At 44.0% G+C, this 24,060-nt stretch overlaps 1 protein-coding gene across 1 annotated transcript in view; it reads right to left on the bottom strand.

Annotated features, from left to right (window-relative positions):
- Nucleotides 1-630: 630 nt before the first annotated feature.
- Nucleotides 631-24,060, bottom strand: part of LOC138645626 (up-regulator of cell proliferation-like) — a 59,014-nt gene continuing 35,584 nt past the window's right edge. Inside the window, exons 3-4 of the mRNA XM_069735071.1 lie at nt 2,128-6,861; nt 631-763 (exon numbers count right to left, since the gene is read on the bottom strand). Of these exons, the coding sequence (XP_069591172.1) occupies nt 2,153-6,861 (4,709 nt within the window). The 3' untranslated portion in view covers nt 631-763; nt 2,128-2,152. The remainder of the gene's footprint in view (nt 764-2,127; nt 6,862-24,060) is intronic.

The following is a 24,060-nucleotide window of genomic DNA, read 5'->3' as shown; positions in this document are numbered from 1 at the left end:
TGGTGTCTATGAACTCGTAATGACCTGTAGAATCATAATGGCAGGTCAATTATAGCATTTAGTGAACCTAGCCAAAAAGCCATGCAAAAAAACAAGTGTGGGATTGCACTTTTTTTTGCAATTTCGCCGCATTTGGAATTTTTTTCCCGTTTTCTAGTAAACGACATGCTAAAACCAATGGTGTTTTCCATAAGAACAACTTGTCCCGCAAAAAATAAGCCCTCATATGGCCATATTGATGGAACAATAAAAAAGTTATGGCTTTGGGAAGGAGGGGAGCGAAAAACGAAAACGCAAAATCGAAAAAAACTCCGAGGGTTAAAGTGCCGGGAGCGGTGTGTACACCGCTCCTGGCACTGAGAGTCGGATTTCAGCTGACACCCAGCAGTGATCACAGGACATATCCATACTTCCAAGGTCAGTAAGTACCAGCCGACCTGGACGTATGGGTGTCTAAGGTCGTGAAGGGATTAAGGCACTGTTGGGGACAATTTTTCTTTTTTAACCATATGCATGTTTGTAGGGCCAAAAATCATTTTTGCAGTTGGGTTTCATTTATTTAAATGATCATAATTTGCTTTCTATAGCATCGTTCTTGCATTTTCTTTTGCTGATTGTAGAATGAGTTGTCTGAGAAACTGGAGAAACTCTCAACGAGCTTGTTCTGATGGTCTGACAGGAGAGTTAGCAACACTTTTCAGTCTTTTTTGTAGCTAGTTTAGGACTATAGTTCACTTCAGAATTGAACGTGCAGAGAATAAGCCTGTAAAAGCAAAACAACACAAAATTGTTAATGAATTGCAATTTCAAAAAATGCTTTTAAGCCATAAATATTTAAGTAAAACAAAAAAAAGTCCTCAAAGATGGACAACCCCTTTAAAGAGAACCTGTCCAAGGTGAAACATGGCAGGTTTTGCTCTTATTTTATCCCGGTTGTTCTAGACTATTCTGTTTTTGTTTTTTAACAACTGTCATACAGTTCCAGAGATATGGACTTTATATTTGTTGCTAATTTTTACGGTCTTTACGGAGGGGTCTTGCAGAATTCTCTTGAGGCAAATCTTTAGGATGCTCTGCATAATTGAATTACCTTGTGACCACTGGTAAAGACCATTAAAATTTAGTATTAAATAAAAAGCCCCATATCTCTGTAACCAATTGACAGATTTAGAGAAAAAAATAATAATCTTCGGGAGCAGTCGGAAGAAAATATGAACAAAAACTCACCTGATTACAGGCCTTCTGTCAAGACCTTGTTGCGGGTGTCCTGGGACCAGGGGCTTTTTTCCTGTTACTAACACTAAGAAGCACCCGGTTCCCCGGGTTACTTCTGAAGGTGAAGATGCCGAGGCCACGTACCTTGCCTTAGCTCCTGAATTCACCCTCAGTCTGTACCCTTCCCCCACCCAGAGGAGAGGGAAGTAGTAGTGCACCGTAGTACACCAAGTAGACTAATAAGGTAACATGAATAGGGGTAACAAAAAATGCCAAACATACAAATATACACTCACATATAACAGAGGAATGGATCGTGGAGTGGAGGATGAGGTTAAACCAAAGTAGGAGAAGAAAGGGAATTGTCACACTTACAAAACCAGGCAACAGTCACAAAACCAAGCAATATCCACCAAACACCTTCTCCATTAATAACCATCAACAACAAACTCCAGCCATGCAGCATAAGCTACTCTGACAATAAGTGCTAGCCAGGGCCCAGATTATATAGGGGATGGGAGTGGTGCACAGCCGAGAGCTCTCAACAGAGCAGATTAACCCCTGCATTGCCCAAAGAAATTTACACTGCAGATGAAGTGCTTCTATTCAGTGCAGGAGTACGAGAACTCGGACGCTGCGGTCTTCTGGCTCCTCTCTGTCACAGTAAACCTGTGACATCCTCTTTATCCATTTACAGCCTTTAATTCATTTAAAATTTTGTTTGCTGAGAGGAGCCATGAGCCTGTGAGTCCTACTGACCCCACCCACACCCTGCTGATTGGCTGCTCTCCTCAGATGAGTATACATGTGACAGGGGTCAGCAGGACTCTCAGGCTCTCTAGGGGCCCTGACAGCAATTTAACAGATGACTCCACTCAAATGAATAATATTGTAGCTGTGGAAATTACTTACCGTTCTTGTGTTACTTGAACTGATATTAGGAGATGTTAAATATTTTCTTTAAGCTGTTGAGGGCATTTTTTTCTGTAATTTCCTTCCAGTCACCAGGCAGTTCTGCTGGTTTGGCTTCATATTCTTCAGCAAATTCTCCATTAAATTTGGCAAAAATTAATTTCCAGTAATCTGAGGACTCGATGCTGGGATCGGGATCGATGGACCAGTCTGGATAGTACTTGCGATAATCTTTGTATGGATTCCACTTACCACCGGTGTCTGAATTTCTAAAACTACGTGAAGACACAATGCTAGTGGTACAAATGTTTTTCACTAAAATGCCACTAATTACATCTCTGCAATTACCCAAACCTTGAGGTCTATGAACAGATGCAAAGTGTTCAGTATGGTCGCCTCCTCCAGCCTCACAGGGCACTTTACAGAATGGACACTGATGTCCACATCCAATCACCTTCATGAACAGCTCATCCTGAGGCTTCAGTTTGAGTTTTGAGAGTAAAGATGTAAAACTGATGGACTGCAGCTCCGACAGAATCTGTTGTTCTGTAGATGCAAGAAAATTCTGAATACTAGTGGAGAACTGACGAACATTAACTTGGTTATTGAAGGCTATGAGTTTCATTGTTTCCTGTGAAATTACAAGTTTTTCATTTAACTTCTTCTGGACATTTTCTAAGAACTGAGGAATGTCTTCACTCTCCAGAATGGTCTCGTCTCTAAGGACGTCCTTCACATCTTTGAGGACAGAGCTGATGAGATCTGCCTGTAATGGTTGAAGAGCTGCTCGCTTCTGATATTTTTCTTTAATTTTATTTTGGATCCATTCTTTACAAAAGGTTTCATAAAATTTTGTATATTGAACATATTTTTTGAAAGACATTTCGCCCAGTAAGTCCTTCAGTAGATTATACTGGAAAAAGCTTCGACTTTTGAATATGTGGTTGCTTGAATTTTCTAAAATGTCATCGACCATCTTCTTCCCCAGATGATTGTAAACGTAATCGATTATTGCGGGGCTCAGACACTTCTCGCAGAACTGTTTGCCTCGGCTCTGGGATTCATCTTTTGCTTTAAAAACATCAAGAAATACAGTCAGATAATCCGGCTTCAGGTTGTCCAAGCAGGTTTCTGGGTCGTTCCTTTCTATAAAGTGATCATGCATCTGCTGAAATCTGGTTGATGCTTTTCTAAAAATAAAGAGCTTGATGTCCAACTCAAACTGCAATGTGAAGTGGAGATTTTTATTCTGTTCATCTTCAAGTTTTCTATTAATCATCTGCAGAATTTCCTGGCAATAAGTGTCATCATAGTCCTCATTAGTGTTCTCCATCTCGTTAACTTTACTGAGACACATTTCTATTATTGAGGTGGCAAAATTTTCAAGCTTTTCATTTGGTTCATTTTTTTTCCCAACCATTTGTTTCCATATTTTTTTAACCCAATGCAGATCTATATGGCTTTCTTCAATAATAAAGTTACATTGTTGCTCAGTCAATGTATTCTCAGCTAATAACGCTTCATTTATATCCGGTCCTTTGTTGCTCATATCATTTCTAAGTTGTCGGAGAATTGCATCGCTCACTTTACATCTCTCCAGTTTCTCAATTTGTAAATCTGACAGGGTCTTCTCCCACATGGCATTAAATTCACGTTTTACCTCTTCATCACTCAGCTCATGGTCCTTCTCTCTGCAGGTTTTCAACAGTCCATCAATTTTCTCTTCAATCAACGCCTGGTACTTCTTCTTGATGTCCCGAATCTTTAGGTTCCCCTTTTCTATAGAGAGTAGTCTTCGATACTTGTCTATCGCATTTCTCCGGAGCTCTCTTCTTAGACCTGTAATGCTCTTTTTAAAATCCTCCTGATATCTTTCTATCAAATTAATGTTTTCTAAATCCCTTTCATAATATTTCTCCAACAGGTCCATCATTTTCTTCTCTTCTTTATGCAGCAGTTGATCCAGATCTTTGATAGTCTCGTTGGCATTTTCATCAAAATTGTGAGTCGGTTGATTCTTAATGTTCGTTTCTTTCCTCATTACCCAATTATGGACCTCTTTAGTAAAGTCCCATTCCCACTGAGAGAACTGCATAGACAGCTTATTATAAGCTTCGGCCACCAGACTGTTCCTGAAGCTAAAGATGAATTTCTCATGTTTGACAGCATTCCACAAGTTTTTCACCCACTCACAAAAGTCTGGTATTGTTAAGGCCTTGTCTAGTGTCTTGGTTTGTAGGAATTCTAAAAGATATTTTTTAAGTTCAGAAACGTGTTCACTGTATCCAGAATTTACAGGAGCCATTGGTGGGACCCCCTGCCACAGTCCGGGGATGTACCAGTTGTGTTTGTCCAAGTCATAGTCCATGACATCACTGAATTTGTCAAAGCCACTTTTCTTTTCCATTTTTGCAGCTACTTTTGTCATTTCGTTTAACTGTTCTAGAAGCTTCTTCCGGTCTCTCATATTCTTGTCATGTGCGGACACGTCACTCACGTTCTGATGGACAAACTGGCAGTTGGGTTTCTTGCCAACTTCTTTCATCCTTAGAAATGCATGGACAACTATCTGTAAAATATCCTTCATCTCTGTGGTATTTTCCATGGCCATATTGACTATTGTGATGTCACTCAGCCCAACCACGAGTGTGGCCAACTCATTGTCATGTTCATAGCTATCATCAAGAGAAGATAATTCAGGAGCCTTCAACCCTTCTGTGTCAATCACCAGAATAAATTCACAACCCATCATCTTCTGGAAGTTCTCCTTCACTTTAAGCAGAGTCATGAAGGCTCCTCGTGTGCATCGACCACTGGCCACAGGGAACTGTAGACCAAACATGGTGTTCAAGAGGGTGGACTTCCCCGTACTCTGCACTCCCAGCACAGTTATCACCCTCATCCTGCATTGTACTCCAATCTTCTTGTTCAGCTTAGTCAGGACATCAGTTATCCACTGTAAGGGAATGTTGGAGGCATCTCCATCAATCAGCTCCAACGGGAAACCATCCAACAGGAGATCAGCGGCAATACCTGGGAGGCAACTGAATTGTTTGTCAGATTCATTTTTCACTGTAGAATATTCAGCTTCATAAAATTGTCCTAACTCACGAAGGAAATGCTCAATACCTAATGAACACTCTGAAATTTTCTTGTCAAGCTGCTTCAGTTCTTGGGCATGGTCTGCTGCAGCAGATTGGCTGCACATCTCTTTATATTCTGCCTGTAGCTTGGATACATTTTTTCTTGCAATGAAATCAAGCTCAAACTTCATCCATTTAAGAAAATGTTTTTTTTTATCTCTAGGTAAATGAGTAAGTGCATTGATAAATAGAGTCATGGCTTCAGGGAGAGCATGTTTATTTTGTTCACTATGAAGTAAAGTACGTTTCACTTTTAGCTTTGACCGATATATTTCCTGATCTTCTCCACCTTGTTTTGTCATTCTGCAGAATTCCTTTTCTAATTTTGACAACTTTTTCCACAGATCTCCTTGCAGGGTTAAGCTTTCATTCTTAAACCTTTCTACATTTTCTATCATTGAGGTGATGTTAAGGGCATATTTGCTTGTTCTCAGAAATTCGGGAGAAGAGTCATCTATATGGATGTTAAGATCAGAGACTTCTTTAGTAATATCTTTTACTTTTACAAGTTTAGGATTCCTCTTCAGTTGACCATTTATGACTTTTTGAACCTTGTTCATGAACTCTGCATCATTCATGGTGGATGATTTTAGAATAACATTGGTTTTTTCAATTTCTAAGAGTGAAATTAGATTTTGCATGTGTTTCCTTGTCTCTGGGTCAACAGCTTTGTCTTTACCTGGAGTGATAATGAAATAAAATTCAGTGTCAGAGGGACTAAAGGAAGATAGTAACCTGAATTGTCTCTCGCAAATACTCTCAATAAATATGAAGGTGGCCGATGAGATCCGAGTGAGAAAGGTGAACTGTTCCAAGTTGGACTCCAGGTCTCCACGTAGATTACCCACAGCAATCGGCTCCGGGAAGACATCAGATTTCCCACAAGGAAAGTACCAGGACATTTCCACCAGCCCGTCAGATATCTTCCTCTCAATGTTTCCTCCTTCCATGTTGTCGTGTATGAAGAACTCATGATGTTGTTGAGCTGGGTTAAGAACTTGGTTTAAGATCTTAGATTTCGATAACTTATTTGGCCCCAGCCTGACGAAAGAGAAGAGCGGCATCTCAATGTTCACCACGTTGTCTTCTCTGAACCCTTTACTGTCTGCTAGAGACTGAGGTCTCCATTTCTTCACAATATCTCTCATTGCCCAACGCATGAAGATAGATCCTGAACCATCATCAGAGGGAAGCAAAAGAGGAACTGGAAACTGGCACATGGACATTTTGGATACGAGTTCTTGCTGAAGACATTCATCTGAACAGCTCAGGACTGCGCACAGAACATCCAGAGGGTGAGTTAAATTTGATATCTGTTTTTGCATTGTTTTACTGGTGAACAAGTCAAATGGATCATCATCTGCACTTGATTCTGTGTTTGACAGATCATCAAGTTCTGTTTTTCTTGTGTTTCTGTGTAAGGCTATAAGATTCATTAGGAAACGTTCAGGAAGATCTGCTGTGGTTTTAGGTTTCTCATGATGTACATTCTCTAGGCCAATGCTCAAAACATTCCTCAAAGTTAGCTTTGAGTTTCTCGCCTTCTCCAGTCCCATTTCAACCAAGAGGGCCTTAGAAGATTTTAGTTTGCCTAAAAAGAAAAAAAAATACATTTACAAGTGATTAATATAGCTTGAATAGATTTAGTACACTAAGTGTATAAAATCGTATAACACATACAGTTATCCAGACCCTAATCATTTCTCAGTTCCAGTAATGTAGTTCACCACTATCTGGCATTTCAATAAACTGACTGGAACCAACAATCATGGGTGGAGCAGATGAGTAAATCGTTTTATCCACCTTCTCTCTGTCTACCAGTTGTTCTCTGTTGTTCATTGCACTAATTAATTAAATCTTTCCCTCTAATCTACAAAGCTCCCCACAGTGCTGAACTATAAGGGTAAGGGTACCGTTACACTATACGATTTACCAACGATCATGACCAGCGATACGACCTGGCCGTGATCGTTGGTAAGTCGTTGTGTGATCGCTGGAGAGCTGTCACACAGACAGCTCTCCAGTGACCAACGATGCCGAGGTCCCCGGGTAACCACGGTAAACAATTCTCAGCAGGGTCCCTGATCGCTGCTGCGTGTCAGACACAGCGATATCGTATGGATATCGCTGGAACGTCACGGATCGTACCGTCGTAGTGACAAAAGTGCCACTGTGTGACGGTACCCTTAGTTCACACTGGGCGTTTTTGTTGCTTTTTTTTCTGCAGCAAAACCTGATCTTCTTGGCAGGAAAGAAGCTGGGTCAAAAACGCAGGTTTAGGTACGTTTTTGTTGCGTTTTTGTTGTGTTTTTGTTGCGTATTTGTTGCGTTTTTTTTGTTGCGTTTTTTTCCTCTTTGTCCATGCTAATGTCCTTGGATTTTCAGCAGCAAAAAAGCAGCTGTTTCATAGTAACATAGTAACATAGTTAGTAAGGCCAAAAAAAGACATTTGTCCATCCAGTTCAGCCTATATTCCATCATAATAAATCCCCAGATCTACGTCCTTCTACAGAACCTAATAATTGTATGATACAATATTGTTCTGCTCCAGGAAGACATCCAGGCCTCTCTTGAACCCCTCGACTGAGTTCGCCATCACCACCTCCTCAGGCAAGCAATTCCAGATTCTCACTGCCCTAACAGTAAAGAATCCTCTTCTATGTTGGTGGAAAAACCTTCTCTCCTCCAGACGCAAAGAATGCCCCCTTGTGCCCGTCACCTTCCTTGGTATAAACAGATCCTCAGCGAGATATTTGTATTGTCCCCTTATATACTTATACATGGTTATTAGATCGCCCCTCAGTCGTCTTTTTCTAGACTAAATAATCCTAATTTCGCTAATCTATCTGGGTATTGTAGTTCTCCCATCCCCTTTATTAATTTTGTTGCCCTCCTTTGTACTCTCTCTAGTTCCATTATATCCTTCCTGAGCACCGGTGCCCAAAACTGGACACAGTACTCCATGTGCGGTCTAACTAGGGATTTGTACAGAGGCAGTATAATGCTCTCATCATGTGTATTCAGACCTCTTTTAAGGCACCCCATGATCCTGTTTGCCTTGGCAGCTGCTGCCTGGCACTGGCTGCTCCAGGTAAGTTTATCTTTAACTAGGATCCCCAAGTCCTTCTCCCTGTCAGATTTACCCAGTGGTTTCCCGTTCAGTGTGTAATGGTGACATTGATTCCTTCTTCCCATGTGTATAACCTTACATTTATCATTGTTAAACCTCATCTGCCACCTTTCAGCCCAAGTTTCCAACTTATCCAGATCCATCTGTAGCAGAATACTATCTTCTCTTGTATTAACTGCTTTACATAGTTTTGTATCATCTGCAAATATCGATATTTTACTGTGTAAACCTTCTACCAGATCATTAATGAATATGTTGAAGAGAACAGGTCCCAATACTGACCCCTGCGGTACCCCACTGGTCACAGCGACCCAGTTAGAGACTATACCATTTATAACCACCCTCTGCTTTCTATCACTAAGCCAGTTACTAACCCATTTACACACATTTTCCCCCAGACCAAGCATTCTCATTTTGTGTACCAACCTCTTGTGCGGCACGGTATCAAACGCTTTGGAAAAATCGAGATATACCACGTCCAATGACTCACCGTGGTCCAGCCTATAGCTTACCTCTTCATAAAAACTGATTAGATTGGTTTGACAGGAGCGATTTCTCATAAACCCATGCTGATATGGAGTTAAACAGTTATTCTCATTGAGATAATAATAATAATAATAATAATAATTTTTATTTATATAGCGCCAACATATTCCGCAGCGCTTTACAAATTATAGAGGGGACTTGCACAGACAATAGACATTACAGCATAAGGCCATGTTCACACAGTGCGTTTTTTTCTGCGGAACCGCAGCATTTTTGCCGCTGCGGTTCCGCAGCTGTTTTCCATGCAGGGTACAGTACAATGTACCCTATGGAAAACAGGAACCACTGTGCACATGATGCGGGAATCGGGAAAAAAAGCCGCGCTGAATAGCCGCGGTAAAAAAGAAGTACCATGTCACTTCTTTTTTCGGAGCCGCAGCGGTTCTGCACCCATTGACCTCCATTGTGAGGTCAAACCCGCAGTAAAACCCGCAGATCAAAAATATATCTGCTGGTTTTATTGCGGTTTGTGGTACCGAACCGCTGCAGCAGGAAGTGCGGGGAAGCGGGCGGAAGTGCGTGAGCGGAGTGTGGCTGCCCCGATCCCACCCCCCCATGCTCCGATGCCCCCCCGTGCTCCGATGCCCCACCCCCGTGCTCCGATGCCCCCCCCGTGCTCCGATGCCCCCCCGTGCCCTAATCTCCCCCCTTATACTTACCCGGCCTCCCGGTGTCCGTCCGGCCGTCTTCTCCCTGGGCGCCGCCATCTTGCAAAATGGCGGGCGCATGCGCAGTGCGCCCGCCGAATCTGCCGGCCGGCAGATTCGTTCCAAAGTGCATTTTGATCACTGAGATATAACCTATCTCAGTGATCAAAATAAAAAAATAGTAAATGACCCCCCCCCCCCCCTTTGTCACCCCCATAGGTAGGGACAATAAAAAAATTAAGAATTTTTTTTTTTTCCCCACTAAGGTTAGAATAGGGTTAGGGTTACGGGTAGGGTTAGGGTTAGGGTTAGGGGTAGGGTTAGGGGTATGGTTAGGGTTAGGGTATTTTCAGCCATTTTAACCCTAAAAAAACTTCCTAGAAAACACACAGACTCTGCATAGAAAACTGCATAAAAAAAAGGATCAAAAAACGCACCAAAAAAGCACAAAAAAAGGACCAAAAAAAGGACCTACGTTTTCTGCCAAGAGCTGCGGTTTGAGTCCTGAAAAAAAAAGGATGGAAATCAGGAACGTGTGAACATACCCTAACAGGAATACAGTTCAAAACAGATACCAGGAGGAATGAGGGCCCTGCTGCTCGCAAGCTTACAAACTATGAGGAAAAGGGGAGACACGAGAGGTGGATGGTAACAATTGCTATAGTTATTCGGACCGGCTATAGTGTAAGGCTCGGGTGTTCATGTAAAGCTGCATGAACCAGTTATCTGCCTAAGTATGTAGCAGTACAGACACAGAGGGCTATTAACTGCATAAAGTGAATGAGAACATTTTTTTTTTTTTTTAAATAGGCCACACAGGGATCCTTACATTAATGCATTGAGGCGGTAGGCCAGTCTGAACAAATGAGTTTTTAGGGCACGCTTAAAACTGTGGGGATTGGGGATTAATCGCATTAACCTAGGTAGTGCATTCCAAAGAATCGGCGCAGCACGAGATAATCCAGAATAACATCCCTCAGAAACCCTTCAAATATTTTACCAACAATAGACGTTAGACTTGTTGAGGAGAGCCATAAGATCAAATACTTAATTAACCCCAAGACATAAGAGGTTGAGAGAAGTGACCCATAACGTGTATTGTTTGATCTTACATAAGTTTTTTTAGATGAAAGTAAGACACTAAAGATGGCTGCCATTTCCTGTATCAGAGAGCCATGTGGCTGCCTGGCTGGTATCCAAGATGACGCCCACCCTGGTGACCTCATGGATCCACCCACAGTGACGTTCACCTTGATGACCTCATGGACCAACCCACCCTGATGACCTCAGGGATCCACCCATGGACTTGCTCATTGCCCAACCCACTAACCAATGGAATGCATCCGATCACTCCCATTTTAGAGCTAAGTCTAGGTTCACACTAGCGTTGCGCCGCCCTGCGTCGGCGACGCAACGCGCGACGCACGTAAAAACGCGCGCAAACGCGCGCAAAAACGCGCGCGTTTTGCGACGCGTGCGTCGTTTTTGACGAAAATCGGACGCACAGAAAATGCTACAATGTAGCGTTTTCTTGCGTCCGACGCTAGCGTCGGAAACGACGCACGTGGCGAAAAACGCCACCAAAACAACGCACGCGTCCCCTATGTTAAACATAGGGGCGCGTCGCCGCTGTGTCGCCGCTGCGTCGCCGGCGCAACAGCGACGCACATTGGCGGAACGCCAATGTGAACATAGCCTTTCCGAGCCCCCTCACAGGGAATATATAAATCTGTGTCTTGCCTGAATAAAGTCTCTTTTTCCCTTGCAGCTGGGCCATAGATTGATCATGGAGAGTTTACATATGACTGTGTGTTGTTATATGTTTATTTCTATGGTGCGCACCTGATCAATATCCATTAGGCCAGGAGTAGGCAACTTAAGTGAAGTGAACATTTTATTAAATTGTTCAACCTAACAGACTTACTGGCCTATAATTTCCAGGTTCACTTTTAGAATATTGGCACCACATTTGCTATGCGCCAGTCCTGCGGAACAGACCCCGTCGCTATAGAGTCCCTAAAAATAAGAAATAATGGTTTATCTATTACATTACTTAGTTCTCTTAGTACTCGTGGGTGTATGCCATCCGGACCCGGAGATTTATCTATTTTAATCTTATTTAGCCGGTTTCGCACCTCTTCTTGGGTTAAGGTACCGTCACACTAAGCGACGCTGTAGCGATACCGACAACGATGTCGATCGCTGCAGCGTCGCTGTGTGGTCGCTGGAGAGCTGTCACACAGACAGCTCTCCAGCGACCAACGATCCCAAAGTCCCCTGGTAACCAGGGTAAACATGGGGTTACTAAGCGCAGGGCCGCGCTTAGTAACCCGATGTTTACCCTGGTTACCAGCGTAAACGTAAAAAAAACAAACACTACATACTTACCTTCCGCTGTCTGTCCTCCGGCGCTGTGCTTCTCTGCACTGGCTGTGAGCACCGGCCAGCCGGAAAGCAGAGCGGTGACGTCACCGCTCTGCTTTCTGGCTGACCGGCACTGACAGTGCAGAGGAAAGCAGAGCGCCGGAGGACAGACACGGAAGGTAAGTATGTAGTGTTTGTTTTTTTTACGTTTTACGGCCCTGCGCTTAGTAACCCGATGTTTACCCTGGTTACCAGTGAAGACATCGCTGAATCGGCGTCACACACGCCGATTCAGCGATGTCAGCGGGAGATCCAGCGACGAAATAAAGTTCTGGACTTTCCTCAGCGACCAACGATCTCCCAGCAAGGGCCTGATCGTTGGTCGCTGTCACACATAACGATTTCCTTAACGATATCGTTGCTATGTCACAAAAAGCAACGATATCGTTAACGATATCGTTATGTGTGACGCTACCTTTAGATTGGTGACCCTTAATATAGGGTTTTCATTGTTTCTTGGGATTTCACCTAGCATTTCATTTTCCACCGTGAATACCGTGGAGAAGAAGGTGTTTAATATGTTAGCTTTTACCTCGTCATCTACAACCATTCTTTCCTCACTATTTTTTAAGGGGCCTACATTTTCCGTTTTTCATTCTTTTACTATTGATATAGTTGAAGAACAGTTTGGGATTAGTTTTACTCTCCTTAGCAATGTGCTTCTCTGTTTCCTTTTTGGCAGCTTTAATTAGTTTTTTAGATAAAGTATTTTTCTCCCTATAGTTTTTTAGAGCTTCAATGGTGCCATCCTGCTTTAGTAGTGCAAATGCTTTCTTTTTACTGTTAATTGCCTGTCTTACTTCTTTGTTTAGCCACATTGGGTTTTTCCTATTTCTAGTCCTTTTATTCCCACAAGGTATAAACCGCTTACAGTGCCTATTTAGGATGTTCTTAAACATTTTCCATTTATTATTTATTATTTACAGAACCCCCAGCACCAAGAATATGTTATGCTATATATATATTATGTATAATAGGTTCCATGTGAAATGCATCAGTCCACAGGCTGAGCCCCTGGACAAGATATTCTCTTTCTGACCTCCCCCCACCTTTGTAATTCCAGGCTCCGGCCCCCTGCGGCTATTGTAATGTATGTCTGGCCTGTTTTTTCTATTGGCCTGCCCTGTGTATCTATGTTATATATTTTGTGTGTTGTAAATAAAGTGTGTTCTTTTAGACTGAAATACATGGAGTATCAGTCAGCTTTTATATGCTCCCATGTAATCAAGAAATTCTAGCCAGCGTCCTTCATTCAGATTTCAGCAAAAGTAGAGAGGACCTCCTGAAACACAGGGGGTTCTGAAAGAGGTACTACAGCACAGTAGACCCTGTTACAGCAGCAAATAATGATACCTGTGTTTTTGCTGCGTATTTTTCAACACCCATTCAAGTCAATGTCAATGAGTGAAAAAAACACAGCAAAAACGCTGAAAGAAGTGACATGCTCTATGTCCAAAAAACGCAGCAAAGCACAAAATACTGATCACAAAAAAAACCAATGTGTGTGCATGAGATTTCTGAAAATCTCAAAGGCTTTGCTGGTATTGTAAAAGCAGCTGAAAATTAGCATAAAAAACGCAGCAAAAGCGCTGTGTGAACTTACTCTAATACATCTCTATTCCCATTTCTATTTACCAACCCACTTGTGCTCTTCATTTAGCAAATGACGTATGGTAACATTGTCTTTCTTTTTAACATACATAAATTCACATTTAAATCAAATTATCCCCCGAAATAGATTCATACATAAAGTAATTACTTCTCAAAATATACAGTAACCACATATAACCCTTTCCATATAGTAGACATCAGAAAAAAGGTCAGAGAATATTCGTATTAAAAATCTTACAAAATTTATTTAAGCAAAAATAACAAAAATAGAAATCAGAGTGACACTAAAAGGAGCAATACACTAAGGTTACTTACTGGTAGCCGGTTTTTCCGGAGCCCATGACAGCACACCTGAGAGAGGGATCCGCCCAGTCAGGACAGTAATCCTACTGAAATAAAAGGGCGGTACCTCTCCCTCGCTTCAGTTGGTTTTCAGAGCATGAGAGGCCCCCTTGGTTAGTACACATGGCAATCTACCACCACTGTTGTGAATTCTGTTATCGAACTCCCTCCTGTGGTCATGAATGGTACTTCGGCGAGTTCTGTCCATGGACTCCCTCTGGTGGCTGTGAGTGGAGCTGCTGTTTCTGAGGTTCCTTCCACAGGTGACGTAGTTAATTCCTTGGCTGGCTGCTCTATTTAACGCCACTCAGATCGTTACTCCATGCCAGCTGTCAATGTTTTTGTACTGGTTCAGTTCACTCCTGGATCTTTCTGGTGACCTGTCTACTCCAGCAGAAACTAAGTCCCTGCTAGTTTATTATTTGTTTATTGTTTTCTTGTCCAGCCTGCTATCATGATTTTGCCTTGCTAGCTGGAAGCTCTGGGATGCAGAGTGGCACCTCCGCACCGTGAGTCGGTGCGGAGGTCTTGTTGCACACTCTGAGTGGTCTTTTGTAGTATTTTGTGCTGACCGCAAAGTTACCTTTCCTATCCTCAGTCTGTTTAGTAAGTCGGGCCTCCCTTTGCTGAACCCTATTTCATTTCTGTGTTTGTGACTTTCATCTTTACTCACAGTCAATATATGTGGGTGGCTGCCTTTTCCTTTGGGGAATTTCTCTGAGGCAAGGTAGGCTTTATTTTCTATCTTTAGGGCTAGTTAGCTCTTAGGCTGTGACGAGTTGCATAGGGAGCGTTAGGAGCAATCCACTGCTTTTTTTAGTGTGTGTGATAGGATTAGGGATTGCGGTCAGCAGAGCTCCCACTTCCCAGAGCTTGTCCTGTGCCAGTTTAACTATCAGGTCGTTCCGGGTGCTCCTAACCACCAGGTCCATAACAGTACAGCTGGCCCAAAGTGTTAATGCATCTCAATAGAGGGAAAAGAGAAGTTCTGAGACCATTTTTTTTTCTCTGCACTGTATTTTGTCTCTCTTTTCCCCTTTACCTCTGGGTGGTTCAGGACACAGGTGTAGATATGGACATTCAAGGTCTGTCCTCTTGTGTGGATCATCTCACTGGAAGGGTTCAAAACATTCAAGATTTTGTGGTTCAGAATCCGATGTCAGAGCCTGGGATTCCTATTCCTGATTTGTTTTCTGGGGATAGATCTAAGTTCCTGAATTTCAAAAATAATCGTAAATTATTTCTTGCTTTGAAACCTCGCTCCTCAGGTGACCCTGTTCAACAAGTGAAAATCATTATTTCTTTGTTACGTGGCGACCCTCAAGACTGGGCATTTTCCCTTGCGCCAGGAGATCCGGCATTGCGTGATGTTGATGCGTTTTTCCTGGCGCTTGGATTGCTTTATGATGAACCAAATTCAGTGGAACAGGCAGAGAAAATCTTGCTGGCTCTGTGTCAGGGTCAGGATGAAGCGGAGATATATTGTCAGAAGTTTAGGAAGTGGTCTGTACTCACTCAGTGGAATGAATGTGCTCTGGCAGCAATTTTCAGAAAGGGTCTCTCTGAAGCCCTTAAGGATGTCATGGTGGGATTTCCCATGCCTGCTGGTCTGAATGAGTCTATGTCTTTGGCCATTCAGATCGATCGACGCTTGCGTGAGCGTAAAGCTGTGCACCATTTGGCGGTATTATCTGAGCATAGACCTGAGCCTATGCAATGTGATAGGACTTTGACCAGAGCTGAACGGCAAGAACATAGACGTCGGAATGAGCTGTGTTTTTACTGTGGTGATTCCACTCATGCTATCTCCGATTGTCCTAAGCGCACTAAGCGTTTCGCTAGGTCTGCCACCATTGGTACGGTACAGTCGAAATTTCTTTTGTCCGTTACTCTGATTTGCTCTTTGTCATCCTATTCTGTTATGGCATTTGTGGATTCAGGTGCTGCACTGAATTTGATGGACTTGGAGTTTGCTAGGCGCTGTGGTTTTTTCTTGGAGCCCTTGCAGTATCCTATTCCATTGAGAGGAATTGATGCTACGCCTTTGGCCAAGAATAAGCCTCAGTACTGGACCCAATTGACCATGTGCATGGCTCCTGCACATCAGGAGGATATTCGCTTTTTGGTGTTGCATAATCTGCATGATGTGGTCGTTTTGGGGTTGCCATGGCTACAGGTCCATAATCCAGTATTGGATTGGAAATCTATGTCTGTGTCCAGCTGGGGTTGTCAGGGGTTACATGGTGATGTTCCATTTTTGTCTATTTCGTCATCCACTTCTTCTGAAGTTCTGGAGTTTTTGTCGGATTACCGGGATGTATTTGATGAGCCCAAATCCAGTGCCCTACCTCCTCATAGGGATTGCGATTGTGCTATCAATTTGATTCCGGGTAGTAAGTTTCCTAAGGGTCGACTGTTCAATTTATCTGTGCCAGAACACGCCGCTATGCGGAGTTATATAAAGGAATCCTTGGAGAAGGGTCATATTCGCCCGTCGTCGTCACCATTGGGAGCAGGGTTCTTTTTTGTGGCCAAGAAGGATGGTTCCTTGAGACCTTGTATTGATTACCGCCTTCTTAATAAGATCACAGTCAAATTTCAGTACCCTTTGCCGCTGCTGTCTGATTTATTTGCTCGGATTAAGGGGGCTAGTTGGTTCACCAAGATAGATCTTCGTGGTGCGTATAATCTTGTGCGTATTAAACAAGGCGATGAATGGAAAACAGCATTTAATACGCCCGAGGGCCATTTTGAGTACCTGGTTATGCCATTCGGGCTTTCCAATGCTCCATCTGTATTTCAGTCTTTTATGCATGACATCTTCCGAGAGTACCTGGATAAATTCCTGATTGTATATTTGGATGATATTTTGGTCTTCTCGGATGATTGGGAGTCTCACGTGAAGCAGGTCAGAATGGTGTTCCAGGTCCTTCGTGCGAATTCTTTGTTTGTGAAGGGGTCAAAGTGTCTATTTGGAGTTCAGAAGGTTTCATTTTTGGGTTTCATTTTTTCCCCATCTACTATCGAGATGGACCCTGTTAAAGTCCAGGCCATTTATGATTGGACTCAGCCGACATCTGTGAAGAGTCTGCAAAAGTTCCTGGGCTTTGCTAATTTTTATCGTCGCTTCATCGGTAATTTTTCTAGTGTTGCTAAACCGTTGACTGATTTGACCAAGAAGGGTGCTGATGTGGTCAATTGGTCTTCTGCGGCTGTGGAAGCTTTTCAGGAGTTGAAGCATCGTTTTTCTTCTGCCCCTGTGTTGTGCCAGCCAGATGTTTCGCTCCCGTTTCAGGTCGAGGTTGATGCTTCTGAGATTGGAGCAGAGGCTGTTTTGTCGCAAAGAAGTTCTGATGGCTCGGTGATGAAACCATGTGCCTTCTTTTCTAGAAAGTTTTCGCCTGCTGAGCGCAATTATGATGTTGGCAATCGAGAGTTGTTGGCCATGAAGTGGGCATTCGAGGAGTGGCGACATTGGCTTGAAGGAGCCAAGCATCGCATGGTGGTCTTGACGGATCACAAGAATTTGACTTATCTCGAGTCTGCCAAATGGTTCAATCCTAGACAGGCTCGTTGGTCGCTATTTTTCTCCCGTTTTGATTTTGTGGTTTCGTACCTTCCGGGCTCTAAGAATGTGAAGGCTGATGCCCTGTCAAGGAGTTTTGTGCCCGACTCTCCGGGTGTTCCTGAGCCGGCGGGTATTCTCAAGGAGGGGGTAATTTTGTCTGCCATCTCCCCTGATTTGCGGCGGGTGCTGCAAAAATTTCAGGCTGATAGACCTGACCGTTGCCCAGCGGAGAAACTGTTTGTCCCTGATAAATGGACTAGTAGAGTTATCTCTGAGGTTCATTGTTCGGTGTTGGCTGGTCATCCTGGAAACTTTGGTACCAGAGATATGGTGGCTAGATCCTTTTGGTGGCCGTCTTTGTCGCGGAATGTGCGTTCTTTTGTGCAGTCCTGTGGGACTTGTGCTCGGGCTAAGCCCTGCTGTTCTCGTGCCAGTGGGTTGCTTTTGCCCTTGCCGGTCCCGAAGAGGCCCTGGATGCATATTTCTATGGATTTTATTTCGGATCTCCCTGTCTCTCAAAAGATGTCGGCCATTTGGGTGGTTTGTGATCGCTTCTCTAAGATGGTCCATTTGGTACCCTTGTCTAAATTGCCTTCCTCCTCTGATTTGGTGCCATTGTTTTTCCAGCATGTGGTTCGTTTGCATGGCATTCCGGAGAACATCGTTTCGGACAGAGGTTCTCAGTTTGTTTCGAGGTTTTGGCGATCCTTTTGTGCTAGGATGGGTATTGATTTGTCCTTTTCCTCGGCTTTCCATCCTCAGACAAATGGCCAAACCGAACGAACTAATCATACTTTGGAAACATATCTGAGATGCGTTGTTTCTGCTGATCAGGATGATTGGGTGTCCTTTTTGCCTTTGGCTGAGTTCGCCCTTAATAATCGGGCCAGCTCGGCTACTTTGGTTTCGCCGTTTTTCTGCAATTCTGGTTTCCATCCTCGTTTCTCTTCAGGGCAGGTTGAGTCTTCGGACTGTCCTGGTGTAGATACTGTGGTGGATAGGTTGCAGCAGATTTGGACTCATGTGGTGGACAATTTGACATTGTCCCAGGAGAAGGCTCAACGTTTCGCTAACCGCCGGCGCTGTGTGGGTCCACGACTTCGTGTTGGGGATTTGGTTTGGTTGTCGTCTCGTTATGTTCCTATGAAGGTTTCCTCTCCTAAGTTTAAGCCTCGTTTCATTGGTCGGTATAAGATTTCTGAGGTTCTCAATCCTGTGTCATTTCGTTTGGCCCTTCCAGCTTCTTTTGCCATCCATAATGTGTTCCATAAGTCGTTATTGCGGAGATACGTGGCGCCTATGGTTCCCTCCGTTGATCCTCCTGCCCCGGTGTTGGTCGAGGGGGAGTTGGAGTATGTGGTGGAGAAGATTTTGGATTCTCGTATTTCGAGACAGAAACTCCAGTACCTGGTCAAGTGGAAGGGTTATGGTCAGGAAGATAATTCCTGGGTTTTTGCCTCTGATGTTCATGCTGCCGATCTGGTTCGTGCCTTTCATTTGGCTCGTCCTGGTCGGCCTGGGGGCTCTGGTGAGGGTTCGGTGACCCCTCCTCAAGGGGGGGGGTACTGTTGTGAATTCTGTTGTCAAGCTCCCTCCTGTGGTCATGAATGGTACTTCGGCTGGTTCTGTCCATGGGCTTCCTCTGGTGGTTGTGAGTGGGGCTGCGGCTTCTGAGGTTCCTTCCACAGGTGACGAGGTTAATTCGTTAGCTGGCTTCTCTATTTAACTCCACTTAGATCATTGCTCCATGCCACCTGTCAATGTTCCAGTATTGGTCTAGTTCGCTCCTGGATCGTTCTTGTGACCTGTCTTCCCAGCAGAAGCTAAGTTCCTGCTTGTTTTTCTCTCGTTTACTATTTTTCTGTCCAGCTTGCTATTTTGATTTTGTCTTGCTTGCTGGAAGCTCTGGGACGCAGAGGGAGCGCCTCCGCACCGTGAGTCGGTGCGGAGGGTCTTTTTGCGCCCTCTGCGTGGTCTTTTTGTAGTTTTTGTGCTGACCGCAAAGTGACCTTTCCTATCCTCTGTCTGTTCAGTAAGTCGGGCCTCAGTTTGCTAAATCTATTTCATCTCTGTGTTTGTAATTTCCATCTTTACTCACAGTCATTATATGTGGGGGGCTGCCTTTTCCTTTGGGGAATTTCTCTGAGGCAAGGTAGGCTTTATTTTTCTATCTCTAGGGCTAGCTAGTTCCTTAGGCTGTGACGAGTTGCATAGGGAGCGTTAGGAGCAATCCACGGCTATTTCTAGTGTGTGTGATAGGATTAGGGATTGCGGTCAGCAGAGTTCCCACGTCTCAGAGCTTGTCCTGTATTATTAGTAACTATCAGGTCATTCCGTGTGCTCATAACCACTAGGTCCATTATTGTCCTAACCACTAGGTCATAACAGGTTCCTTCCACAGGTGACGTAGTTAATTCCTTGGCTGGCTGCTTTATTTAACTCCACTCAGATCGTTACTCCATGCCAGCTGTCAATGTTTTTGTACTGGTTCAGTTCACTCCTGGATCTTTCTGGTGACCTGTCTACTCCAGCAGAAGCTAAGTCCCTGCTAGTTTATTATTTGTTTATTGTTTTCTTGTCCAGCCTGCTATCATGATTTTGCCTTGCTAGCTGGAAGCTCTGGGATGCAGAGTGGCACCTCCGCACCGTGAGTCGGTGCGGAGGTCTTTTTGCACACTCTGCGTGGTCTTTTGTAGTATTTTGTGCTGACCGCAAAGTTACCTTTCCTATCCTCAGTCTGTTTAGTAAGTCGGGCCTCCCTTTGCTGAACCCTATTTCATTTCTGTGTTTGTGACTTTCATCTTTACTCACAGTCAATATATGTGGGGGGCTGCCTTTTCCTTTGGGGAATTTCTCTGAGGCAAGGTAGGCTTTATTTTCTATCTTTAGGGCTAGTTAGCTCTTAGGCTGTGACGAGTTGCATAGGGAGCGTTAGGAGCAATCCATGGCTATTTTTAGTGTGTGATAGGATTAGGGATTGCGGTCAGCAGAGCTCCCACTTCCCAGAGCTTGTCCTGTGCCAGTTTATCTATCAGGTCGTTCCGGGTGCTCCTAACCACCAGGTCCATAACACACCACATTATAATAATAACAAAAAAACACCCAACTAAAAGTGCGCACCAAAGGGTGAAAAAGAAGGGAGGGAATATACAGGTGCTGTCATGGGCTCTGGAAAAAACGGTTACCAGTAAGTAACCTTGGTGTTTTCCCGTCTCCCATGACAGCACACCTGAGAGATTTTTGGAGAAAGAGACACCTTAGGGAGGGACTACCGCTTGCAGCACCCTTCTACCAAAGGTAAGGTCAGTAGAGGAAGATAAATTCAGTCGGTAGTGTTTAAAGAAGGTAGACGGTGAGGACCAGGTAGCGGCCTTACATATCTGATCAATCGATACCTCTGCTTTTTCAGCCCAGGAAGTAGCCACGGCCCTGGTGGTGTGAGCCTTGATGCCTTCAGGGATCGGAACGCCACATGCAGCATAGGATAAGCTAATGGCCTCCCTAATCCATCTGGCAATAGTACCTTTGTACACCCCATGGCCTTTCCTGCTACCCTGGAAAGCTACAAATATAGACTGATCTTTCCTCCACTGACTGATTAAGGATATGTACTGTAACATAGACCTCCTTACATCAAGAGTATGAAACCTTTCCTCACCTGGATTTCTAGGATTAACACAAAATGAGGGTAATACAATCTCCTGACTCCTATGAAATTTAAGAACTACCTTAGGTAGATAAGCCGTAACTGGTTTTAGAACCACCCTGTCGTCATATATCTGAGTGTATGGAGGACAAACGGACAGGGCTTGCAAGTCACTCACCCTACGTGCGGATGTTAAAGCTACCAATAGCACTGTTTTTAGAGTGAGAAATTTTACCGATAACTCTTGCAAAGGCTCAAAAGGACTTTTAGTTAGAGCATCTAAAACCAGATTTAAATCCCAGGGACGAATTTTCTGAATTACTACAGGTCTAGACCTACTACATGATTTAATAAAACAGGCTACCCACTTATTGGAGGCTAAATTACAATGATACAAAGCTCCTAACGCTGACACTTGAACCTTAAGCGTATTGGTTGCCAACCCTAGTTGTGAGCCTGCTTGTAGAAACTCTAAAATAGCACCCACAGGAGCCTCATCCGACAAAGGTTGTCCTAAAAACTCTAGAAACCTCTTCCATGTCCTACCAGAAATTCTCAATGTAATCGGTTTCCTACTTCTTAACAGGGTGGAGACTAGCCCTGACGAGAATCCCTGTCGGCCTAGTAATGCCCTCTCCAATTCCAGGCTGCCAGATGGAAGCCCTTCACTTGAGAGTGGCATACTGGTCCCTGGGTAAGCAGGTCCGGAACCTCTGGTAGGATCCATGGATCGGTTACCAACATTTGTCTTAGGAGAGAAAACCATGGTCTTTTTGGCCAAAATGGAGCAATCAGAATCACTCTTGCCTGCTCCATTCTGATCTTCCTTACTACTACCGGAATTAATGCTATCGGTGGAAACACGTAAGCGAGGCTGAACCTCCATGGTATTTGAAGGGCATCTACTGCAACCGGGTTCCCCCTCGGGTCTAACGAGCAGAACCTCTTCACCTTCCTGTTGTGAAACGTGGCAAATAAGTCTAATACCGGTTTGCCCCAGGCCTGCACTATTTGTTGGAATACCCTGGGATTCAGCGACCATTCTCCCTGTCTTAGCTTTTTGCGACTTAAGTAGTCCGCTTTCGTGTTTTCGACCCCCTTTATGTGCAGAGCTGTGAGGGACAGTAGGTGAGATTCTGCTAATTGAAGAAGCACGGATGTTGCCTCCATAAGTGAAAGGGACCTCGTTCCCCCCTGATTATTGATATAGGCTACTACCACGTAATTGTCAGACATCACTCTGGTATGACGACCCTGAAGGATAGGAAGGAAATGTCTTACTGCCCTTTCTACAGCCCATAACTCTTTTATATTGGATGTCTGATGTGTCTCTGTATGGGACCAGGATCCCTGTATCGAAAGGGTCCCTAGATGTGCACCCCATCCTGTACCACTCGCGTCCGTTGTGATCACGTTTTCTATCAGAGTTAGCCACTGAACCCCTGAGCTCAAGTGATCCCTTACTGACCACCAGACTAGGGAATCTCTGACGCCTACTGAAAGGTGAATTTTTCCCTCCAAACACCCTTTTAACAATCTTTGTGTTGACAGGACCTCCCACTGTAATTGCCTCAGGTGAAACTGTGCCCATTTTACAGCGGGAATACAGGATGTTAGTGACCCTAGCAGGGACATCGTCTTCCTCAGTGTCATTACAGGCTGATATATCGCCAATTCCACAAGACTTTGTATTTTGGCTACCTTGTTCTCTGGCAGGAGACAGAGTTGGCGCGTGGAGTCCAGAACCAACCCCAGGAAGGACTGAACTTTCTCTGGTGTTAATCTCGACTTGGCAACATTTATTTCCCAACCTAACACTGCTAGGGTCGTAGTCACTTCTATTTGTGCAAGACAGTGATCCACTGATCTGCCTATTACAAGGAAGTCGTCTAGGTACGGAACGATGACTATGTCCTGGGAACGGAGGAAGCACATGACCTCTGACATTAATCTTGTAAATATTCTTGGCGCTATCGATAGACCAAATGGAAGGGCAGCATACTGGTAGTGTTTGAGCTGACCTTGGACAAACACTGCTACCCTCAGAAATTTTTGATAGTCCCGATAAAATGGGACATGGTAGTAAGCGTCTTTTAAGTCTATAGCTGCCATGAAGCAGCCCGGGAACAGCATCTTTATCGCTGAGTTTACCGACTCCATCTTGAAGGAGTAATTTATTATAGACCGATTGAGTTTTCTTAAGTTGATAATAGTCCTTAGCGAGCCATCTGGTTTTCGTATCAAAAAGAGAGGGGAATAAAAACCTTCTCCCTCCTCTTCCCTTGGAACTTCTACTAGGATCCGTTTTAGAACTAGCCCCAATACCTCTGTTTCCAGAGCTCGATGTTCCTCTGGAAGTTTCCTGTGTGGTGTTAACACAAAAGTCTGCCGAGGTGGATGGATAAATTCTATTTTTAGTCCGTCGCTGACAACACTTAACGCCCAATGGCTGGGGGAAATACTTAACCAGGCGTGAAGAAAGAAAGAGAGCCTTCCCCCTACTTCTGGCTTGGCGTCATTGGGAGGGCTTTTTTGTCGACGTGGAGGGGCCCTTAAACATGTACCCAGATCCTTTTTTCTCTCTATAATCCCAGTTCCTGCTATCTCCCAGAGGGCGACCTCTATTAAATTTTCCTCTCCGAAAATAAGGCCTTCTGATATCCACCGGAAAGCGAGGAAAACCATTTTTCTTGTCGCCTGCTTTTTCTAAAATGTCCTCTAGCTTCTGACCAAAGAGGAATTTGCCGTCACACGGAATGGAACAAAGTCTATTTTTTTAGGGTAAGTCCCCTGGGCACCCCTTTAACCACAAGGCACGTCTTGCTGCGTTAGACAATCCCGCTGCCCTAGCTGCTAGTCTTACAGAGTCTGCCAAT

The sequence above is a fragment of the Ranitomeya imitator genome, chromosome 7, assembly GCF_032444005.1.
Source record: "Ranitomeya imitator isolate aRanImi1 chromosome 7, aRanImi1.pri, whole genome shotgun sequence".
NCBI classification, from domain to species: domain Eukaryota; kingdom Metazoa; phylum Chordata; class Amphibia; order Anura; family Dendrobatidae; genus Ranitomeya; species Ranitomeya imitator.
This window is presented reverse-complemented; position numbering and strand designations above follow the sequence as displayed.